Genomic DNA, 25878 nt, shown 5'->3' with positions numbered 1-25878 from the left:
TGAGCGGTGCCAGTTTTGAGTTTGGTTGTGTTTTAGTTTGGTTTATTTGAAGTGGAAAGCTGTCTTTTGTTGGTAAATGCCATTTTGTGGCATTTCCTTTGTTCTGTTTGCCGTCTTTTTCCACACCTCTTGTGGGGTATTTTTCCCACCCATTTTCCAGTTTCCTTGGTGAAACAGTTGCTTAAGCACAACACCTATAAAATTATTATTTCAAAACCATTACTAGAACTGAATAATAAATAATAGAACTATATCCTTAGAAGTATATATATATATATATATATATATATATATATATATATATATATATATATATATATATAATTTGTCTTGAACATCCCCTTCCCTTGCAACCCTACTGTACACTTACTATTACAGGAGCAGCAATTTTGGTTAATTTCTTGTAAACAGAATGCAGAATGGGGAGGGGACAAAATATTGTAATAAATGACATCAGTGTGCTTATCTAACTATCCCTGAGTGCTCATGTTGGTCTGGTAGGTTTTCCTGGGTGTGTTTTCTAGTCATGACCAGCTTCCGATGGAGATTTCAGAACAGCACACTCAGTCACACATTGTTAAACTAAAGAAACACAGAATTACAACTAAAGACCAAGTTGACCAAGCTACAAAAAGAGCTCAATGGAGTCCTTGCTAATAATTCTACTCTTTATTCTGTGTAATTACACATTCTCACCAGAGAGGTCTCTTAACCCCCACAATGTACACTTTAAGTATTCTGTTGGAAAGATATAACATGAACAAGCAATGCCTTTTATACCAGTCGAGGAAATATGTTAATGTTTTGTGGTGAACAGAATCAAAAGCTGCACTTTAACTCAATAAGAAGGATGTTTAGGTGTAAAGTATTAGCAGAATGCAGAAGCTCATTGAAGACTCTGAATAGAGCGGTCTCAGCTTTGTAGTGTGTGTGAAATCCATCTTACAAAGTATGCTAATCCTACCACCTAATAAGAAAGCTAACAGAACCACAAATACATTTATCAGATGGGAGTGAAATTAACATTTTATACTGCTACAGTTTTAAATACTGTTCAATTATCTGACTAACCTCAGTGTCTAAACATGCTCTGTGTAACACAGTATAAGTTAAATGTGTGTTAAGCTGTCAGTGAGATTTTTCCTTCTCTCTACAGGCTGGAATTCTGCAGTATTACAGGAGAAGACTGTGCTGCTCTGGTTTCAGCTCTGAAATCAAAGCCCTCACACCTGAGAGAGCTGAATCTGAACTACAATAAACCAGGAGAGTCAGGAGTGAAGCTGCTCTCTGATCTACAGAAGGATCCTCACTTTAAACTGGAGAAACTACAGTGAGTTTCTGAATTCCTATAATTTAACAGAAACATCATGAACAATAAAAGTAGATTAAACCAGTTAAAATTACAATTTTCTCTCCAAAGGATCCGTGAATCTTCACAATTACGTGAACTAAATTTTAATGAGAAAAGGATAGGAGATTCAGGAGTGAAGCTGCTCTCTGATCTACTGGAGGATCCTCACTGTAACCTGGAGAAACTAGAGTGAGTACTGAACTACACACCTGTGCACACACACCTACAGTCACTGTGTAATATCAGTATAATACACAGATTATAATTCCAGTTAACATGTAATTATTAAGAAATCTGAAACACAGAACTTAGCCACAGTGGAGACTTTTACCAAAAACACAGCAGGATGTTTTCTGGGTTGGACTGAAGTGGTGGGGTTCAGTAAGGAAGCACTAAAGATACAACATTTATGAAGGGTCATTGTTAGCAGTGTCTGAGCATTAAATTACTCTTCCCCATCAGAATCTGAAATACTTGATTGATCCCAGAGGGAAATTTCGGTTGTTACAGTTGCAACCATTCATGTAAACACTACAAAATTCTCTACTCATTTAATCTACACAATAAAATATTATACAAATACAAATATAATAAAATAAAATGACCGTAGTTGTAATAATAAAGAATTTCCTGTATAAAAATTCTAATCATTGCACCTCTTTTTTATAATTACTATTACTCAAATGCAAAGAATAATAATAAGAAAAGTAAGTAGAGGAATCAGAAAACTTCTGAAGGTGGCAGATCTGTGGTGTAAATGGTGAAGATGAAGGGAGAGAGGACAGTTTCCTGTGGTGCTCCGATGTTGCTAACCACTCTGTCAGATACACAGTGCTGTAGGCGTACATACTGGGGTCTGTACAGATAGTCTACAATCTAGGACACGAGGGAGGTGCCTACGTCCATTTCATTTAACATCAAACAACAGGTCGAATGCTGTTAAATGCAGTGGAGAAGTTGAAGAACATGACCCTCACAGTCCTGACTGTTCTGTCTGGGTGAGCATAAACTCTGTTGGGCAGGTAGATGATGGCATCCTCAATTGCCAGGAAGGGCTAAAAGGTAAACTGAAGGGGGTTCAGAAATGGCTGGATCATGGGCCGGAGCTGATCCATTAGCATACAGCAAGTCCAATGTTCCTTCCTCTCTGGTAGGACAGTCCACGTACTAAGTGAGTGTGGTAGTGCCTTAGCTATTGTGACGTGGTTAAAGTCACCTGATATGGCATTAACAGCACTCTGGTGATGAGTTTGAAGATGTGTCACTGTTGAATAAATGACATCACCCGCCGATGTTGGGTTGGCAGAGGAAGGAACATAAACAGCCACATTGGGAAAACTCCCTCTGTAAATAATATGGCTTAAATAATAAGAATCCAACAGCCAGTAGCTCAATGTTCAGACAACAAACACATTTCTTGATGGAAATGAGTCCAGGGTCTCTCCCTCGCTCCCTGTGTGCTGCTAATTTTTCTGTTCTGTATTTCCTGTGTTTCCGCCTCCGAAAATCTTCAGGAAGTTAGTTGTCCTGGTCATCATGCCGGCCAGCTTCAGTGTGATCAGCTGATCCCAGGTGTAAACAAAGCAGTCATGTTGCTGTGCAGCGCTGGAAGAGAAGAGTGAAAGAAGCACTTTTATGGTGAAAAAACAAACCAAAACTCTCTCTACTACCATGATTTGAGAGGGCACAGTTTCACTAAGTTGCCTTGTCAAAATGATATTGGAATGATAAACAATAATTAAAAAGAAGAAAAAAACATGAACAGTTGCTACTATAGTTTCATTATTCAGGAAAAAACATATATTCAAATAATCCTGGCCCTATGTGAAAAAAACCTCTAAACCTAATAACTCGGTTGTGCCATCCTTAGAAGCAACAACTGAAATTAAGAGTTAGTCCTAACTGTCAATGAGTCTTTTACATCTCTGTGGAGGAGTTTTGCTCCTCTTTACAGACTTGTTTTAATTCAGCCATGTTAGAGGGTTTTTGAAGCATGAACAGCCTGTTTAAGATCAGCCACAGCAAAACCTTCAAATCAAATTTATTTGTATAGCTCTTTTTACAACTGTTGTTGTCACAAAGCAGCTTTACAGAAACATGATCACAGGACAAAGAATCAGGCAAAACATTAAATAGGAAATACAGAATCCAGCGTGCACGGAGGCAAGGAAAAACTCCCTCAGAGCTGGAGGAGGAAGAAACCTTGGGAGGACCAAGACTCACATTTAAGGGGGGATCATCCTACCACTGGTCAACGGCTTTAAAAAAAAAAAAAAAATATATATATATATATATATATATATATAGGTTTTATGTATTCGGGAGTATAGCAGCGCCACTAATGGAAGCAGTTAGAGTTCATGTAAGCATATGTGATCAGTAGCGGAGAGTAAGATGGATGATGAGCATCTGATCTGTGGTGGGTGATGGAGAAGAGCTGACTTCAGAAACTTCCATCAGTTTGGACGGACAGGGGACATGAGAGCCTAGGGGGTCCAACATCCATCAGTATCGGGTCAGACAGGTGGGCAGTCAGTAACTCTGAGGAGCAGAGAGATGGAATTAGTTTTAACTGGATTTATGTAAAACAGAGAGTATAAAACATTATCAGAGTGTGGCTAATGACTCCGGCAGATCTAAATAAAACAGCCTAACTAAAGGCAGAGAGCCAGAAGGTAACATAGACATGGAGGCACCCTGAAACACTGGCATCCACCCACTCCACCGTCCACAAACCTGAGTGACCGTGTGCAGTGGGAGAACAACAGCAACAGCATCTCAGTTTACCCACAATTCCCTCTGTCCATGAACCCCTGGATCTGCAGCCTTATCTAAAGAGAGAAACATTAATGACCAAAAGCTAAACTAAACAAGTAACTTTTCAGTCTAGACTTAAAGATTGAGACTGCGTCTCAATAAGAGAAAGCTCTTCCTCCTGCAGAGCTCCTCTGAATTTTAGGCACTACTAAGAAACCAGCACCCTGAGATCTAAGTAATCACGGTGGTTCATAAAAGGAGATGAGATCTCGTAAATACTCATATAAAGCTTTATATGTTAAAAGCTTTATATGTGTAGGGCTTTATATGTTAACAGGAGAATTTTATAGTCTATGCGGAATTTGACTGGAAGCAGTGCAGTGCTGATAGGACTGGACTAATATGCTCAAATGTTCTAGTTTTATTAAGGACCCTGTCTGCAGCATTTTGAACTAGCTAAAGTTTATTTAATTACTGCAGTAACATACTGACAGTAGTGCATTACAATAATCTAGCCTTGATGTAATGAAGGCATTTACTCATTTCTCGGTGAAAAAAAAGCTGTTCTAGTAACATTAGATATGTGTTTATCGAATGCTAGATCTGAACCTATGATAACACCAAGGTTTTTAGCTACTGCACCAGGTGTGACGGAGAAGTCGGCCAGATTTAACATTAAGTCTGATCATTTATTTCTAGCAGCTTTGAATTTCTGTTTTATCATTATTTAATAGGAGAAAATTGTGAGACATCAATGTTTTCACATCTTTTACACATTTCTCGATTTTCTTTATTCTCACTCACATTTCTTGATCAGAGGTTTAATTACCGCTGTTTTAATGACTTTGGGTACATGCCCCAGGGTAAACGATGAGTTTACTATCATTAACAGAAGTTTAATTATATATGGCTGTACCTGTTTTAGTCATTTTGAGGGAACTGCATCAAGTGTGCTGGTTGTGCTGTTTGATGAGGAGATAATTTTCTCTAGTTCTAGCTGTTGAAGTGGATTAAAAACTCATCATAACTTCAGTAACTGAGTTTTGTCCTATATCAGCCACACCAGATGACATATTTATCTGTTGAATTTTATCCTGAATGTTTTTAGTTTTCTATCAAAGAAGTCCATAAAAGCGTTGCTGGTGTGAATGGCTGGAATCTGAGATTCAGTACCTGCCTGGTTTTTAGTTAATTTGGAAATAACACTAAAGAGGCCAGATACACTGAGCGGGCTTTATTAAGTTCTTTCTATATTTGACAAGACTGCCTTTCCATGCAGAATAGAACACTTCCAGTTTAGTTGATCGATATTATTATAAATTTTGTACTAACTGCTTTAAGGTACGACTTTGATCATTGTACCATGGTGCAAGCTTTTTTGTCTCTCTTTTTTGTGTTTAAGGGGAGCTACACCATCTAAAATAATCATTTTCTAAACAACTGATTAGTTTGTCTAGTTCCGATGAGTCTGCTGGACAGTGTACTAGAGTTGAAAATCAGAAAGGTTAACAGTAAGTGACTAAGAGAAATCAGAATTTGCAAATTTACTAAACAATAATGATAGAGGCAGCTGTGTGTGTGTGTGTTTGTTAGGGAGGATTTTATCTGTATTTGTTTTTTTTATACATAGGCAGATTTTTAATTTGTAATCAAGCAAGAAACAATTGTTCACTGAGTAATAAGAATAAGAAAAAAAAAATAATAATACGTAAAATATACTAATACACCTCCTTCCTAAGGGGTGTGTGTTTATATTTCAGTGTTTCTAATGGATTATCATTTCTCTCTCAGGCTGCAGGAGTGTAATCTATCAGATAAAAGCTGTGCAGATCTGGCCTCAGCTCTCACCTCAAACTCCTCAACTCTGAGAGAACTGAACCTGAGTTATAATAATCTGCAGGATTCAGGAGTGAAGCTGCTCTCTGCTGGACTGAAGAATCCACACTGTAAACTGGAGACACTGTGGTAAGATCATTAAAATACAACAAACAGCATCTCACCTTCACACACACACACACACACACAAACATGATCTCTTATGCAAATTAAATTAAGCAGGTGTGCTCGGTCCAGATTAGGCCACCGATATTTGCAAAAAATGTGTATCGGTATCGGATCGGAAGGCACAAGAAAATGCCGATCCAGTTTTTTTCACAGTCCGATCCGGGTTTTCCAGCGCACTCATTTAGATAATCCATTCACAGTTTTTGCTGTGTTTTCGCCAGTGAGAGTAAAATCCGGTCCGCATTTTTCAGCACACCTTCAGCAAACGAGCATAGCATCTCCCCGGGCCGGGAAAGATGAACTCCGGTCAGACCGGCTGGAGGCAGCGTAAGCTCCCTTTATGAAGAGTTTTTTCTTTGAATTTAATAAAGTTTTCTCTCTTAACATTATGATGTTTGCTTGTTGTGTTTTTAGTGTCATTATGCTTATTGTAGTATCACATCTCAACTAGTGGGTATGGGTAAATTTCACAATTATTTGCAAATAAAGTTTTTGAAACATGTTATGTTTCTTATTTATGCAACTAAAAGGTAAAACTGTGTGAAACGTAGCTTATTTTGATAATTTAGCTTTAATTGCTTATAAAAAAAATATTTATTATATTATGGTTACATTACTAACACAGGAGCAGGCTGACACCTGAGCATACTGAAATGCTCGTCTTTGTAAAAAAAGAATCTCCCCATCATGCTCGGACTGCAGGCAGGGCAAACTGTTGGAATTGAAGGGAGTATGTAGATGGGGGTGGAGCAGCAAAGTGTGGAGGAGATTGGGGAGTAGAAGGCATTTTGCTTTTAAATAGTTTACATTATTTGCACTGATTTTTTTTAAGCTTTGGTTTACACTTGTTCAAGAGCACTGATGAGTACAGCAGTCAAGAGTACTGATGCTGTTAATAGACTATTTTCTACTCAGTTTGTGTGTTTTGCTTTTTTAATACAATTTACAATATTATTTGCACTTATGGCTTTTTAAGCCTTGGTTTACTGTCGCCATTTCTGTTTGTTATTTATTATTTTGTCTATTTTTAGTTTATTAATTGCTAAATAAACAGGTCAGTTTCTCCTTACCAACCATTGTGTATTATTCAAACACACCTAATTCAGCTGGCTATTTGTTATCAAGAGTTAAACGCTTTTCCACATGAGTTTGACAACAAATTAAATTGGCTAAATAACTTTAAACTTTAATACATGCTCGGATAGGCCGATATCGGTATCGGCCGATATCGGTATCGGATCGGAAGTGCAAAAAAAAAATCGGTTTCGGATCGGAAGTTTAAAAAGCTGGATCGGGACATCCCTAGTCCATATACCAGGTGGAGAAGTGGAGACAAACTGAAAAATATAGTTTGGGAGGGAAAGGGGAACTGCTGTGTTTTTGTTGGTGTGAATGACTGGAATCTGAGGTTTATTACCTGCCTGGTCTTTTCTATATTTGACAAGACTGTCTTTCCACTCAGAATGAAACACTTCCAGTTTAGTTGATCGATATTATTATAAATTTTGTACTAACTGCTTTAAGGTACGAGTTTGATCATTGTACCACATTGCGAGCTTTTTCTGTCTCTCTTTTTTGTGTTTAAGGGGAGCTACACCATCTAAAATAATAATTTTCTAAACAACTGATTAGTTTTTATAGTTCCAATGAGTCTGCTGGACAGTGTACTAGAGTTGAAAATCAGGAAGTTTAACAGTAAGTGACTAAGAGACTATGTGCTATGCTGCACGAAAGTAAGACAGCACCTATCTATCTATCTATATAAAGAAATCAGTATTTGCAAATTTGTGTGTGTGTGTATGTGTGTTAGGGAGGATTTATCCGTATTTGTTTTTTTTATTATACATAGGCAATTTTTTATTTGTAATCAAGCAAGAAAAGAGGTCACTTCAACACCTACAGTTGAACTTATTTTAATTCACTGACTAGTAATAATACAAAAAGAATAATAATAATACATAAAGAATATAATACATAATACATAAAGAATATAATAATTATCTCAAAAATATACTACTACACCTCCTTCCTAAGGGGTGTGTGTTTGTGTTTATATGTCAGTGTTTCTAATGGATTATCATTTCTCTCTCAGGCTGGCTGGGTGTAATCTATCAGATAAAAGCTGTGCAGATCTGGCCTCAGCTCTCAGCTCAAACTCCTCAACTCTGAGAGAATTGTACCTGAGTGTTAATGAACTGCAGGATTCAGGGGTGAAGCTGCTCTCTGCTGGACTGAAGAATCCACACTGTAAACTGGAGAAACTGGGGTAAGATCATCAAAATACAACAAACAGAGCATCTCACCTTCACACACACACACACACACACGCACACACACACACATGATCTCTTGAAAAATATAAATTTGGAGGGAATGGGATACTGCTGTGTTTTTGTTGTGAAAACATTGTTTTACCATATACTTTCTAATTTTTTCAGCTTAGCAAATACAACATTCTTTTAGAAAAACAACAAAAAAATACTTTTTATTCCCACTTTTATGGGTGTTGACACTTAATTAGCTTCTGTGCCGTTCAGACGCTTCTCTGCTTAGCTCTGCTATCTCTGCTATCTTTCATACTTTTCTTTATTTTCAGACATTTTCAAGCTACAGTGTCTGAGCTCATTATTTAGATTAGCACTAGCACTACCATATTTTGTTTCTTATTTTATTTTTTTTAGTTTTTTTTTTTGACATTTAGTATAGTAGAGCCATAGGCACAGGAATCAGAAAAGTTTCTGTAGAGTGCTAAAGAAGAAATCTACAAGATGCCTTCTTGTGTGGGTTCAGAGCACCAGTGCTGCCAGAACTGCTACAATCTTCTACAAAGAATGACTGTTTTGGAAAAAAAATTCTGTCCTTGTTATCAGAGTTTAAGGACTGGCATTTCTGCGCTGTTCGAGGACCATCGGAGAGTGGGAGTGCTGCCAGCGGACAACACGTTTTTAACGGAGCAGCGAGCAGTGGAGACGAACAGAACTGGACCAGCAGATCATGTGGACATCCGTAATGTGAGTACAGCTGAAAGATATGGGCAAAACCAGCAATGGGTTCGCATTGGAGCTAAACCCAAACGGCATGCCACATACAGCTCTGTAGTATCCTCCACTCCTGCTAACATAGCACATCTGGCTAATGCTAATGCTAAAGCTATTGCTCGGAGATCACAGAGCACAGAGCCAGAGGAAATCAGTTCCAGTCACTTAGTTTGCAAAACAGATTTGAGCCACTGCAAGACCTTAATGACTTTTTAAATACCAGCCAGTATGATTCAGAAAGAACCAGAAGATTCAGCCATTGTTTTGGGGGATGACTCTGTTCGTGGCATGAAAAATAATCAGAAACTCATCATTCGATGTGAGCCAAACATCACAGTTTCTGAACTGAATGAGAAGCTTCCAGCACTACTGGCTGAAGACAGAACAGTGAAACGAATCATTGTTCATGTTGGAAAGAACGATACAAAGAAAGAGGAGTCTGAGGTGTTAAAAGAGACTTGATCTTTTTACCACACTGCGCAAGTTCAACATCCAGACATTCATCAGTGGTCCTCTACCTGCAAGGGGCTGCAATATGTTCTCTTGGCTGTTGGCTTTAAAACATTTGGCTTCAGGAAACCTGCAGGTCAAACGGACTGAACTTCATTGACAATTTCAATCTGTTTTTTGGGAAGAGAGAGTTTTTCAGGCGAGATGGACCGCACACCAACAAGAGGGAAGTCAAATTCCTGTCACAGAACAACATTTTTTCTCTGTGCAACTTCTCTGTTCCCACTGGTGAAGACACGTCAGCTTTAACACCCAAGTACACTGTCTGCACTACAGAGACAGAACCTCCCTCCACCATAAGGGAAGAGGCCGCCACAAGTAATCCAGCAAACTGATATCTTTTGGGTCCGTGCTGCTACAATGGTGATGTCAGCAGTACATGTTTTCAAAACAAGTACGGACCCTGTGTGCCAGTTATCTCCCCATTCCAGTTCTTATCAGAAGCAGAAAGAACAGGGAGTATAGGTCAGATAATGTGAATATATCCAACCTGCAGTATGTAAAGTGTAACCCACAGTCTTTGGATCAAAACGCACAGGGTATTAAATTAGCTCTGCTAAATATCAGATCTCTTACTAAAAAGTCTTATCTAATTAATGATTTTATTACAAATTATGGGCTTGATTTTCTGTTTTTAACAGAGACATGGTTAAATTCTTGTAGTGCTGAAAGTGTATTAATTGAGTCGGCTCCACCAAACTTTAACTTTTTAAATGTCTCACTTACCGGCAAGAAAGGTGGGGGTGTAGCTATGCTGTTTAATGATACATTCCAATGCAAGCAGTTATCACTTGGAGATTCCACATCTTTTGAACATTTAGGTGCAGTTTTAAAAGGGACACCAAGAATATTACTAGTAATTGTCTACAGGCCTCCAAGGTACAATGCTGATTTTATTGATGATTTTACAGATATGCTGTCTTTTATTTCTACTGAATTTGATCATTTTATTATTGCTGGTGATTTTAACATTCACATTGATAATCCCAAGGATAATTATGCCAGAGAACTCTATGGGCCCTATTTTAACGATCTATAGCACACTTGGTAATTGCGCTCTGCGCAGCTAGATTTAGGGGCGTGTCCTGTGTCTTTGGTATTGTTGCGCAGCTCCAACGGCGCAAAAGGGTGTGTTTTAATTCCCTTAATTATTCATGGGTGTGTTTTGGGCGAAACATAAAATAAACCAATCAGTGTGTCAGTATCCATCACCTTTAAGACACAGCTGCACGCTGACTTCTGTTCGTTCCTATTTTAACAGCGCATAGGAAATTGCGCCGTCACGCTGTGAAGATAAACCAGCAACTTAGGGAAGAGTAAAGTTATTTTATTCTTTATTCTGTTTATTGTTTATATAAAAACTGGGTTTGCAACACTGAATATTAATCAAGCAATCGATTATTTACACCGGAGGGGGACCCTCATTTACAGTTTAAAATATTTAAAAAAATAGAAATAAAAACTGACATTTACTATATATGAATAAAATATATACGTAAAAAAGGAAAAATAGGACATTTTAAAAACATCATAAAAATTGACATAAAAAGTAAAGAATTTATATCTTATGAAGACAATAATAATAGCAGTGAAAGTAAAGTAAAATGATAAGAATGATAAGAGATTATCAAATTTATTTCAATAAACTAAGAACATGGGAATCATGGGGAATATATATATATATATATATATATATATATATATATATATAATTTGATTAATAAAATAATTAAAATAATTAAAATGAATAAAAAATAAATAATATAATATATAAACTCATTAAACACAATCACAGGCTTTCTGCGCAGAATAATAAAAGTTCCAGTTAGTTTCAGTTTCAAATCATGAAAACAGCTCATCAAAACCTCAACCTCTCCTTTATATTTGACAATATTTGATGAACTTACAGGTCCTTACTTGTTTTTATTAAACTGAACTGAGTTTTATATTGTTTGTAGCCTCGCGCTGAATTCAGTGAAGCCAGAAAGATTAGGCACAAGAAAAGGCAGATTAATGACATGACAGCTGAACTTTTTGTGAGCAGAGTGTGCTCTGCACCATGCAAACCATCAGACTCTGTAGATACTCTGCTGGATAGTTTTAACTTGCTGGAGAAGTAGGATTGTCTAGATGTGCACATTATTTTATTGTAATCACGCAGTCTATCTTTAAAAATTTCTTTGTGAATGTGAAGCTTGGTTTTACTCCATCTGCGCTCAGCCTTTCTGCATTCTCTCTTTTGGAGCTGAACTGCAGCATCATTTCTCCATGGAGCGTTCTGCTTGCATGGCATGGTTTTAACTCTAACTGGACTCCCAAAAAAGACCATCAAACAGCTTCAGCTGATTCAGAATTCAGCAGCCAGAGTTCTGACTAGGAGTAAAAGAAGGGAGCACATCACCCCCATCCTTAAATCCCTACTCTGGATACCAGTATGTTACATAAATGACTTTAAGGTTCTGTTACTGTCTATAAATGTCTTAATGGTGCAGGACCAGCATATTTATCTGATGTTCTCCAGCAGTATGAGCCGAGCAGAACTCTCAGATCATCAGGAACTGGTCAGTTAGAGCTGCCTAAAGTAAAAACTAAACATGGAGAGGCAGCGTTTAGCTACTACGCTGCTCTTAAATGGAACCAGTTAACAGAGCATTAGAAGAGCTCCAACTCTAAACACTTTTAAATCCAGACCGAAAACCTACATGTGTGATCAGGCCTTCAGCTTAGCTTAAAACACTGCAGCTCCGCCCACTTTTATTCTGTAACGGCACTTTTGTATCATGTTTTATTCATGCTTTATTCTTATTTTATTTTTTATTTCCAATTCCTTGTTGTTCTTTTACATGTTTTTAAATGTTACTTCTATTTGTTTTAATCATGTTTGAATCAATCATGCTTTATTCACCCAACAACACTCCAACCTGCAATGATTAAAATTTATTACATGGAACATACATGGAATCGGCTACCAAGAGAAAAAAACTAAAATACTCCTCCATCTCAGCCGTTTAAAAGCAGATATATACCTTCTACAAGAAACTCACCTAACAGAATCAGATCAACATAAACTGAAATCAGTAGAACACAATCATATATTTACAGCCAATTATAACTCTAGACAAAGAGGTGTAGCCATTTTAATACATAACAAAATCACATTCACACACAATACTACAATCACAGACCCAGATGAACGATTTATCATCATAAATATCACCATTAACAACCACACTTTTACCGTTGCTAACATCTACAGATCAAATATTGACAATCCCTAATTTTTTCATGACTTTTTTACACAAATTTCCTCACTATCGAACTATTTAATCATGATTGGAAGCGATTTTAATACAGTTATAGATTCATCTTTAGATCGATCAGCTCGTACTCAGAACACACGCAACTGGAATTCCACTGAAATAATAAAACAGTACATGCAAGATTTTGGTCTTGGTGATGGGTGGCGACAAAATCATCCAACAACCAAAGAATTCACATTTTACTCAGCAGTACATAAATCATATTCACGCATTGATTATTTACTAATTATTAATTCAATTTTCTCAAACATTGTACATATATAAATTCACCCTATCACAATAAGTGACCATGCACCTGTCTCAATGATATGGAATTCAAACCAACAACATAAACAGACCTTTAGATGGCGCTTTAACGCATCACTACTTAATGATCAAGAATTCGACAGCTATATAAAAAGAGAGTGGGTATCGTTCCTAGAAATAAATGATTCTCCAGACACATCACCAACACTTTTATGGGAGACTGGCAAAGCGGTTCTAAGAGGAAAAATAATATCATATGCCACATTTTAACAGAAGAAAGAAACAGAACATGAGGTAAAGTTAGAATAAAAAAATAAAGAATATAAGTAGAATAAGTATATCTGAAGAAAAGCAAAAAGAACTTCGGCAACTAAGATATGATCTAAATTAATTAAAAAACAAGAAAACTAAATTCTTATTACAAAGATTGAGACATGAAAACACTGAATACTCAAATAAATCTGGAAAATATTTAGCAAATCTCATTAAGCGTAATAAAAGATAAAACAATTATTCCAACCCTAAAAACCTCACCAGGGAAAATAGTACAGAGACCTGATGAAATTAACGACACCCTTTAAATATTTTTTTTTTAAAGTATATTCATTAGACAATGAAACCAACTTAGATGAAATCCGTAAATTCCTGGACCACATCAAACTGCCTAAATTAACCAAAAACCAAAAACATACACTTGAAATATCATTATCTCCAGAAGAATTCTACAAAGCCCTAAAACACATTCCTAGCAATAAAGCACCAGGACCTGACGGATTCCCTGCTGAGTTTTATAAACACTATTGGTCATCCCTATCTCAACTGTTTTACAGAATGATATCAGAAATTAAACAAAATGCAAAACTACCAACAAACATGAATACTGCAATCATCTCCCTTCACCTTAAACCAAACAAAGACCCTACCCTACCATCCAGCTACAGACCATTATCATTAATAAATACAGACACAAGAATAATCAGCAAGGCTCCAGCCAACAGAATAGAAACAATAATCCATAATTTAATACATCCTGATTAAACTGGATTTCTCAAGGGTCGACATTCATCCACCAATATGTGCAGATTAGTGAACATAATAGATTACACCTCTCACCAGAACATACCAACAGCAGTTGTTACCCTGGATGCAGAGAAAGCCTTTGATAGAGTGAACTGGAAACTCTTATTCAACACACTGCACAAACTCGGGTTTGGAGAATCATTTATTAATTGGATACAGATTTTATACACTGCACCTAAGACCACAGTCAACACCAATGGGGTAATATCTCAACCTTTCACACTACACCGGGGGACTAGACAAGGATGCTGTCAGCCCGCCGACTCCACCCTCTCCTGCCCAACAGCGCTTGGCTTCACCGTAGTTTTAATCACCGGCCCCACCCTGAGCACCTGAACTCTATTAGCAGCTCTATAAAGGAGCTCCAGTTAAGAGACTCTCTGCGAAGTCTTAGCATTTCATTTGAACTCTAAGCTCTGAGCATTATATTCGTATTGTTTTTCTGGTAGTCTGACCTCTAGCCTTGTTTATTTACTTCGTCTCAGCCTTTTCCTCTGAATACCCTGTTTGCCTGTGATTCGACCCATGCCTGTCTTTTGGATTGTTTATTTGAATAAACCCAGTCTGCATCTGCATTCAGTCTCTTTACCTGTTTATGGTGACAGATGCTCACTCTCTCCTTATCTATTCTCTATCTTCATAGAACCGCTAGCAGCAGCGATACATCAAAATACAAACATTAAAGGAATCCAAACACCCAACATGCAACATAAAATCAGTCTATATGCAGGTGATATCTTACTATTTCTACAAAAAACAGTTATTTCAATAAAAGAAACAATCCAAACAATCGGAAATTATTCAAAAATATAAGAGTATTCAATCTATTGGTCAAAATCTGCAGTTCTCCCAATAAACATAAATAAACCTGATGTTAAACTGAAAACACTACCCACCCCCATGTGCACTAATTCACATATCTGGGTGTGAGGGTCTCCCCCAGCTGTCAGAGTTGTTTAAACTCAATTTAAACTCATTAACTAAAACAATAAGTGATGATCTCCGCCGTTGGACAACACTTCCCTTTTTACTTGCTGGCAGAATTGCTACAATTAAAATGACAGTATTACCAAAAATCAATTATTTATTTTCAATTATTCCCATTCAGCCCCACCCTCCTGGTTTCAAACTCTAAATACCACAACAACTGAATATTACTGGAAAAATAAACCACCTAGAATCAATCTCACCACATTACAGAACTCAAAATTGCACGGCGGCCTAGAGGCACCAAACTTCCACCATTATTTTCACAAGATAACAAACTCTGTACTCACACCAACCAGTCATTCACCCATCTGGAACAACCCGGACTTTATCATTGATAAAGAAACACTAAACTACCCACCTTGGATCAAAAAGGGGATCACACACCTCAAACACATGTATCACAATACCACCTTAATGTCACTACCACAATTAACACAGAAATACGGCATTTGGGAGAACTCAATTTTTACAATACCACCAGTTAAGATCAATCATCTGTTCAAAAATCACCCCAATCACATTAGACCTGCCTACACCAATTTCAGAATTTCTTAGCATTACTACAACAAATAAAATATTATCCAAAATATATAAAATAATATCTCAATTGAATCTTACTATTAGCTTACCGTGCAAACAATGGGAAGAAGATTTATCATTAACTCCTAATGCTGATTTCTGGGTCCAGGTGTGAAATAATAATCACAACATGATCAGAAACACTAATTTACAACTCATCCAGTATAAAGTTATTCACCGAGTTCATTACACCACACACAAAATGTATAAAATGGGATTCACAAACTCACCAATTTGTAGACATTGTGGCACTGCACACCCGTTAACCAGTTCTGGAAAGAAGTTATTACCCTCTTATCTCATGCCCTCACCACCCAAATCCTCCCAACACCATCACTCTGCCTACTAGGAGACACACCAACCACTAACACAACACCACAAAACAATAGAATAATCTTAATGTCGCGAGTCATCGCCAAGAAAATCATCCTCATAAACTGGAAAACAAAAAATAACATTAACATCAATAACTGGAAAAATCTACTAACAGACTATCTCTCTCTAGACACTCAGAACCCACCAAAAACCACAGATTCAGACCCAATTTAGACACATCTATTTCAAACATTACAGTAATCCAACAAAAGATAAACCGTAGCAAAATCATCAGTAAAAATCGCACATAACTTCATGATTCTGTTTTCTGTTTAGCTATATTTTGGTATATATATGTATGTCTATTTCTTTCTTAATTTTAATTTTTCTTTGCTTTTTTTTGTTTTTGTTTTTTTGTTTGTTTTTTCTCCCCCTGTAACCCCTTCTGCATCTCACTTCCTCCAACCCTGAACCCCCAACTATATTAAATGAATATAGTTATATACAAATGAAACAAATGAAAACCAGACATTGTTTTTGAAGTGTGGTTCAACAGAATCATTTAAAACAATACTAAATAATCTTATTCTAATTTCACCCTCATAAAGAGAAATACACTGAGCAGCATGTTCTCTGTGGGAAAGTGTTCTATTCTGAGCTCTTTATCAGAAGTACATGCATGTCTGTTTATCTGAATTTAATTTCAGTGTTAGTTTAATCTGCAGTGTGTGAGATTCAGCTAAATGAATGATCATGTCTTCCTTTAATAATTGATGAAATAATCACTGAAAATAATCTGTAACCAATTTATTGATAAAGAAATTAGAGTTAGTTTGTGTGTGTGTGGAGGATATGTATATGTATTCATGTGCATATTATTGTTTATAGTAAAGGAAGGGAAACATGTTAAACATTTCTTAAATATGTAAAACATCTTCAGCTTCACTCATTTTAATTCAGTAAATAATAGTATAATACTTTTACATGAACTGTTCTACACTATATATATATATATATATATATATATATATATATATATATATATACTAGATATATTTTAATTAAACAAGGATTGTATAACTATTATGAAATAAAGCATAATTATCTCAAATATATACTAATAGGGGTGTGTGTGTTTATATGTCAGTGTTTCTAATGGATTATAATTTCTCTCTCAGGCTGTATGGGTGTAATCTATCAGATAAAAGTTGTGCAGATCTGACCTCAGTTCTCAGCTCAAACTCCTCAACTCTGAGAGAACTGAACCTGAGTCATAATAAACTGCAGGATTCAGGAGTGAAGCTGCTCTCTGCTGGACTGAAGAATCCACACTGTAAACTGGAGAAACTGTGGTAAGATCATCAAAATACCACAAACAGAGCATCTCACCTTCACTCACACACACACATACACACACACACACACACACATACACATACACACACACACGCACACACACACACGCACACACACACACACACACACTACTACACACACACACACACACACCACTACACACACACACACACACACACACACCACTACACACACACACACACACACACACAGCCACGAGTGTCCTCCATCATATCAGAGTGATTTCACTGCAAAAACTATATATATTTATTTGTTTACAGTTATTCAAAATGTCCGCCGAGTCAATTTCCCCCGGCGGAATGGCCACTAGGGGGCGTGTGGAAAGGGGTTCATTCGTTGCTGCCAACTGGGGTGGCAGCAGGAGTGCCAAGGCTTCCTTTTAGGGTGGCAGCTGCCCTTTACCACCCCAGTAGATCCACCACTGCTTTTAACTATTACGCAGCAATCTGAGTAAAAATCATCCATTAAAAAGCAGCTCAATGTTTCTTATTTCCTTATAGTTACACACCTCTCAGTAAAATAAGCTGCGTATACTCACACCATTCTGGGTAGTGATCAGAACCACTACCCACAGTCTGTACCAGTGTGTGGAGGTGGTGTGTAGAATGATCATCAGTCCTCTGCACAGTGTTCCCCCGAGCCATCGCTGAACCATTGCTTCATCAACTCTCTATAGAATATGCTGAAAACCTCCACAATCACACTCACACACAGTATTAGAAATGCAGAAACTGCTCATAGAGAAAAGTCACTCTGAACTTTACATTTTCATCAGACTGACTGTGTGGTGATTTCTCTAAACTAACACACTCATACTGCCTGCTAATGTTCAGAAAGAGAGAGTGAGTGTGTGTGTGTGTGTGAGTGAGTTAGTGAGTGTGTGTGAGTGTGTGTGTTGTGGTGTCGTTATCACATCTCCTCTGATGTTTAAGATATTTTTACACCAAGTGATGAAGTGTTTCTATCATTTTGTCCTATTCTTCTTGTCTTAAGGTGTGTAACAGTACAGGTCGTCATTGTGAACATGCTCCAGTACCGTCTTTGTGCTGTGGTTAGATAGAAACCTGTTTTATTGTTTTAGTACATTTTTAAATACTCGTTCATGCTGTGAAGGTGAGTTATCCACTAATTTACTGAAACAGAAATGCTATTTTATTTTGTATTCTGTTTATAAATGATGTAAAGCAAGAGCGTATGAGCGGGTTTGATATGGGGGCGGGGACACATTTGCTAATATGAACCAAAGCCCAGCCTATAGTGTCCTAGAACAACATCTTTTAATCACAAATAATCCCTTTTTTGTATTCTGTTTATTATTAGTTACATCAAAGTGAAGGTGACTTTACAACCTAAACACATTACATTACTGTTGTTAGAAAAAATATGTGTGAAAAGTCAGGACATGTGGTCTTACTGTGGTGTTACTGTAAACTACAAATGAACAGAAGTCAGGTTAGATCAATGTTTCTTAACCCTGTTCCTGCATATTCTACTGCATATTCCCACTGTTCTCCATATTCTAGAGCTTTCTCTGCTTTAAATGTACTTTAATAAAGTAATTGGTGGTGTGATGTGTTTAATACACTGCTGGATATACATAATGATTGATTTAGGCTCCATTAGGGGCTAAGGGATTTTAACAGGTAAACTCAGTAAAGGATTGTTTATTAGCTGATCAGTTAGATCTGGTGGAAAAGACACACTTTTAGGGCAGAGATCAGGGTTAAGAAACTGCTTTAAATTACCAACACTAAACTACCAACTAAATTCTGGCTATCCTCTACATCCAGCTTCTAGATATCCTGTTATTTAAATGAATTGTTGTTCATTATAGCTCACAGTAAGTCCTGAGATCTTAAATTAATAAACACAGTTTGAAAATGAAATAGTGATTAGCTGATCAGGTACATCAGGGCAAGTTGAACATTACATATATAGTTTATTTTTTCTTAAACCTTAACTCCCTATCTATCTAATTAAGTTAAGCTAACTGACTAACACAGCTGCAGTTTATTAATCACACAGTGGGTTTGATCTGTGTGTTTTGAATCAGAGACTTGTCTTTTTAACCAGCTATCAGAAACAGTGTCACCACAGTTTACATGGTTAGCTCCTTTACCTTTCTTTTAGAAAAATCTCTGTATATCCAGATCTGTTTTAACATCAGCTGATTCTGTACCCCGCTTCTAAATCTCACAGCGAGGGGAGGGGCTTCCCTCCCACCAGCACACTGACTCTCCTCCGCGTACCGCAAACCCAGCAAGCTGATTGTCTGTTTCTACTGAGGGGCAAAAGTTAATTCCTTAACCGGCTCCGTGATTGGCGGATTGGCTCCATTCCCACAGCGGTCACTGACTCCTCATTAATAGTACAGCTGAGCTGAGTGAAACGATATCATTTTTTGAGGGGGACAAATCCATCTGTTTCTAGATATTATTGATGTTCTGATATTAGATATTATTTATATTCTGTAGGTTACAGCACTGTGTATTCCTCACACTATGGTATAATAATCCCACCTGGAACAAAAAAAAATCTCAGATATATACAGTCATATGAAAAAGTTTGGGCACCCCTATTAATCTTAATCATTTTTAGTTGTAAATATTTGGGTGTTTGCAACAGCCATTTCAGTTTAATATATATAATAACTGATGGACACAGTAATATTATATTCTGTACTAACAGAAAATGTGCAATATGCACTAAAACCAAAATTTGACCAGTGCAAAAGTATGTATTGGGGTCTGCTGACGAGAACAAAAAACTATCACGAAAAAAACAACAACTAAAATCACATTCTGGTATGAGAAAATGTCTTCCTTTGTTATTATTCTATTTTTCTGGTGTGTGTACTTGTGTGTATCTGAATATAAGTTCCTGGAACAGTCTAATTCCCCCAGGGACAGTAATATATATATATTTTATATATTTTTTATATATATTTATTTATTTATGTTATGTTCTGCAGTTATTATCTTAATTTATCTACATTATATTGAAGTCTAAAATAAACTTGAAGGTCTTTCTGTGTTATTTCTTTTTATTCAGAGCTTTTGCACAGCGTTGTTTTAATGGGGCTTTTCACTGTTCAAATCCACCATCTACAGGTGACCACATGTAACTGCAGCAAGCATGCTGGTGAAAAAGAAGCCAAATTCAGCCTCGTGCTCAATTTAAAAACTGACAACAACAATATTACATAATTTAATTATTATGTATATGTAAAATAAATGATTAGCATTGACATATGAACTGTAAATAGCTGCATTACATAAAGCGGCAGAGGCTCCAGCTGATGACGTTAATCCTCCATAACCCAGCTTTCCATTTTGGCCATGCCCATCTTATCTCCCAATGCCCCTACATCAAAAAGGGGTCATAAACAAAACAGAGGAATGCATAGGAGGGAATGTATTGCAAAAAAGTCAAAATGCAAAGAAAAAGTGGTGTTGCAAAAGATTTATCCAAAAAAAAATATTACAAGTGAAAAAGGTAACTTGTGTTTTCTTCTTTGTTTGCATTATCAGATTATCTTTGCAACGTGTGGACATTTTTTCGTGATTGTTTATTTTCTTGTCAGTATTAAACACCACAATTTGACTCCATAAAACTAAACTCTGAGATAACTGAACCTAAGTAATAAAGTAACACTTTTCTTTAACACTATAGGAGAGAATTTTCTTCCACACAAAAAAACAGAGTGATTTATTTATTCGTCTTTAACTCAGAGATTTTACAGATCCTGTGAGTCTCAGGATTCTCCTGCATATTGATTGTGTCTCCCTGACAGCCACAAATCATGTACAGTATCCCACAAATCAGTATATCGAGCTGCTCATGCTCATTTTTGAGCAACCGAGTGAGAACCGAGTGATGACCATTCAGGTCTCTTCTTGTGCTCAGTAGAACTATCAGTGTTCTCTGTGGGTGGAATTTGCACTGCTCTCTTTGGCAGTGTTTAATGTAGTTCTACAGGTCAATGGCAGAGGGTTGGAATGCAGGGTAAATAAAATCCAATACTAATGCCTGTCTTACCCTGTGTTTGCCTATATGATGTCAATGGTTGTAAGACATGTTAATATACGTTTACAGGTCTGATTCTTTCACAGGTTCAGTTAAACTTATTTGTACTTGCTCCTACAACATTGTTAGGAGCTAGTGGGGGTTGGGTGTATGGGGGGGTCTTTACACTCCTAGTGTGTGAATATAACTGTACACTCATCTGTTGTACTTTTGTCTTCTTCTCTCTGCAGGCTGATTAATTGCAGTATTACAGAAGAAGGCTGTGCTGCTTTAGCTTCAGCTCTGAAATCAAACCCCTCACACCTGAGAGAGCTGAATCTGTTCTCCAGTAATCCAGGAGAGTCAGGAAAGAAGCTGCTCTCTGATCTACAGAAGGATCCTCACTTTAAACTGGAGACACTATAGTGAGTTACTGAATTACTGTCTCTGAAACACAAACACACACACACACTCACACATAATTGTTGTTCACCTACAGTGTTTTAGAGTTGGGTTTGAGTTAACATGTTAAGATAATATTGTATACAGTGTACTGGTAGAATTCTACCCAAAATGCACCAATTAATGGTGATTTTGATTTGATGAAATTAAACAGTATGTTTGGGTTATAACTGAGTTCATGGTTGGGCAGTGTTGCTAAGCTACCATTGTTTGTAGCTGAGAGTCAGGTTACATCACATGACCAAGAACTTCCTGTTTTTTAAAGGGAGGAGGTGTTTGATTGACCTGCAGAACAAACCAGATCAGACCGTTATTTTAGTGACGTTTAGGGTGAAAACAGACCTGTGTGAAACAGAGTGTGTTACTGTGGTTCACAGTCACTGGAAATATTGTATCAACTTCAATCAAACCTGTTTAACTTTTAAACACAGGATGAACTTCACAGCCTTTTCTCAGTGCAGTGAGAATATATTACTCTCTAAGACTCATTATTGTGACTCTGTGTAGAGAAGCAGCACAATATTAAGCATTTAACTAAATTAACAAACCATATAATTTTAATATAGTTTTATCAGACACTTTATTTACCATATATGAAAGAGGGTTCATGTATTCAGTATATAATTTATAATGAATCATATAATACATTGTAAATTTAGTAGTTTTGACCACAAATAACCCAAAGTCTCCATCTCTACAGTGTAGAGTGTGAAGTGTTTGGTATGTGAGTGTGTGGTTTTATAGGATTAAGCTGTAGTTTGTTTGATGAAGCTGTTCTGAATCACCTTGTGTGTGCAACTGTGCTCAGTGAGTTTCAGTCAGACAGAGAATGAGAGTTTTAGATTTAGAGGATTTTATACAATTTCTGTTGCTTGTGGATGTTTTCACAATCTAATAAGGTGAGTGCTGACTGTAAGTGTGTGTTCATGTCTGATCATTCTGTTCTGTTTTCTGCTTTCCAGCTTCTGAAAACCTGACCTGCTCTTATAGGACATTTGGGCTCTTCATCAGCTCTTCATTCAGCACTTCTGTGGAGTTTAGAAGCTTCCAAAATGTTCATATGAGCTGAATAGAGATCCGGCTGTTCAGCAGCTGGAATAGCTGAACTAAACAGTAACAGATCATTATCAGAACAGCTCTAATCTTCTTATCAGAGTGGAAATAGAACCTTGTTGATTTCTATATTGTGGAGTTTAGTAGGAAAGTGGGAGCCTTGTCTGTTAAAAACTGAAATTTTCAGACTCTTGGGTAAATACCCCGAGCTCTAAATCATTGGCTGTGCTAAAATGTGGTGTGGAATCTGGTTTAGAGAGATCTGAATCTACACATACAGTATAGTACACTTTTATATTCTGTATAGCAGGCAGAGCAGTGAGGGTTAACCAGTCGACAGTGATCAGTTCAGCACTGTCTTATACTTTTATCATGTTGTTTAAATCAATTAGAAATGTGTTGAAACCTTCAGAAGCTGTATAAACTATATCCAAACTAATTCTTTTAACTTTTACAGAGCCTTAAAATGTGTTTTATTTCCTTTTAAGCACTTCTAACCAGAAACAGGAGCTGCAAGTTAGCTTCAGTTAGAATTCCTATATACATTACATAACTTGTGTTTTGTGTAAAAGTGTTTATATGCATTTTCTCTGTAAAATATGTAAATAAATACATACAGGTAAATCAAACCCAACAACGTCTGTCTTCATTTTCTTAGTCAGAGTTTATTCTGTTGTGTTTAATTATGAAACTTGCAAAAGGTTTTATTAAGGTGTGAAGACTGGTATCTGTTTCTCCTCCACAGTATGAACTGTCTGTTAACTCACTGTAGAAAACGGTTTCAGCTTCTATTGAATTGAAATTCATTATTTTAATTTTAATTCATGTAAATTTTCAAATTCATTAAAACAAGACCATTAGTGTGGGAAAATGTGTTTTATACAGTTTATACAAAGAGACAAACACTGAATCCAAAAGCCTTTTATTTCTATGGGACAGAAGATCAGAGTTTCAGCAGTGAAGCTCAAATCTGAGTTTTAAATCCTGAATGAAGCAGAAGAAAGTGAGCTGAGTAAAGCAGAGGCTGGTGGTCCTCACTGCTCAGTGTCCTGCTCTCTCCTCAGTGTCCTGCTGACAGTAGGCTGTGTGTAACTGCAGGTGCTGTAGCGGTGTGCAGTCTGGTATTATCTGATATAGCAGGGGGATATAATAGGAACTGGGCTCAGACTCTGTATAAACAGGTCTTTGGCACCGTGTGGCCACTGTGTGTAACTGCAGGTGCTGCTGTAACCGGAAGCGGCAGTGTTTGAAAATAAATGTGAATTCACAGATGTAAAAACACAGTAAAATCACCAATTAATTCAAAAAACAACAATTATTATGTAATGAAAATAAAAATAAAACATAATAAACTAAAAGCAATTGCAATAATTTAAGCATGAGAATGTAAAGTGGACAAGCTAAAATCTGTTAAAACAGTCAAATGAAAAGATTATAAAAAAGATAAGTAATAGGTAATTAAAATAACAGAGGTATAAATGTTAAAGGTACATTCTGTAGGAAATGAGAGCGAGTGTGTGAAATGGCTACAGCAGTCTAATTTTAAAACACCACAGAGAGTAGTCTGCCCCGCCCACCCCTCCCCAGACACAAAGCTTTCTTACTGACTAAAGCCCTGTTATAAATATAAAAATTATTAAATGCTCTCCAGTAAAGGTTAGTTAACCAAATAAAGCTTGACTTAATGTTCTGACTCAAAGTTGAAGCTTTCCAATAAATAATCATATATCAGTCACTGTAGAAAACTGTTATTTCTTTATTACTGTAAGTTATTTTATTTAAAATAAAGAAATATTAATTGTAAATAACAAACTTTTAATTATAATGAAAAACTAAACGCAATAAATAATATAAACTAAACAATATAAAGAATATTTTAATGTTAAAACAAAGGAAATAATTTCTTCTAAAAGAGAGAAATAGCTGATATGTTTTTTGTTAGAAGGGCTCAGTCCATACTTTACACTTTAAAGGTTTATTTCAGTTAAGAAATACATGAATAACATAAAAAAGTTAAATTAATGATTACTGTATTTTATAGAAAAAGTAAACCCTCTTACTTTTCACAATGACTTTGGTTCCTCCACCGAAAGTGAACCGCAGTGAAACAGAACAATGAAGGCATCATACAAAAACCTCTCACACTACAGTACACACACACACACACACACACACATTTTATTTTTAATCCAGCTACATTATAAAAATATCAAAGTCCTAATATGTTAATTTTTGGTGTTTTCTCACTTCATTGTTTGTTTCTCTGTTTTTATAGAGATATTAAATAAAGTCAGTGTGGGATGAAGATGTGCTTCATCTGTCCTTCTGAACTGGTTTATGATGGGCTGGAAATATATGTTGGTGATTAAAATAAGGCTGCAATTCTGATAAATAATCATGTTCTGCATCAATTTTAGTGATTTTTAAATGTTTAAAAATACGTTCCTGTGACTCTGTTGATTTTCTTAATGTGGTGAAACTCAGACACCAGAATTTTCTGATGGTTAGATAATTATATAAGAGAAAAAAACATAGTAAAATATTTATACTGAACAGCAGAATCTGATTTAGGTACAGCTCTAGTTCTTAGACGTTTCCTCCTGACATGGTTTCTACTGAGAGACGTACTTTAGTGGTTGGAATTCTGTTTGTTTTTTCTTATCTTATTGAAGAAATGTTTAGAAATGATTTTATTATTAATGTAACTAATATGATTTATGTTCTCAGGGCAGTGCCAGTGATTCCATAGAGAGGTTCCACTTTGCATTATCAGCCCATGATGCTTCAGTGC

The 25878-nt window shown here is 36.5% G+C and overlaps 1 protein-coding gene across 1 annotated transcript in view; it reads left to right on the top strand.

The window, feature by feature from the left end:
* Window positions 1-12989: 12989 nt before the first annotated feature.
* The window catches only part of LOC125788860 (ribonuclease inhibitor-like), a 39113-nt gene continuing 26224 nt past the window's right edge, over window positions 12990-25878 (top strand). Inside the window, exons 1-2 of the mRNA XM_049472739.1 lie at window positions 12990-13044; window positions 17377-17542. Of these exons, the coding sequence (XP_049328696.1) occupies window positions 12990-13044; window positions 17377-17542 (221 nt within the window). The remainder of the gene's footprint in view (window positions 13045-17376; window positions 17543-25878) is intronic.

Source organism: Astyanax mexicanus, unplaced genomic scaffold, assembly GCF_023375975.1.
Source record: "Astyanax mexicanus isolate ESR-SI-001 unplaced genomic scaffold, AstMex3_surface scaffold_31, whole genome shotgun sequence".
NCBI lineage: Eukaryota > Metazoa > Chordata > Actinopteri > Characiformes > Acestrorhamphidae > Astyanax > Astyanax mexicanus.
The sequence above is the reverse complement of the archived record's forward strand: the minus strand, read 5'-3'. Positions and strand labels throughout refer to the sequence as shown.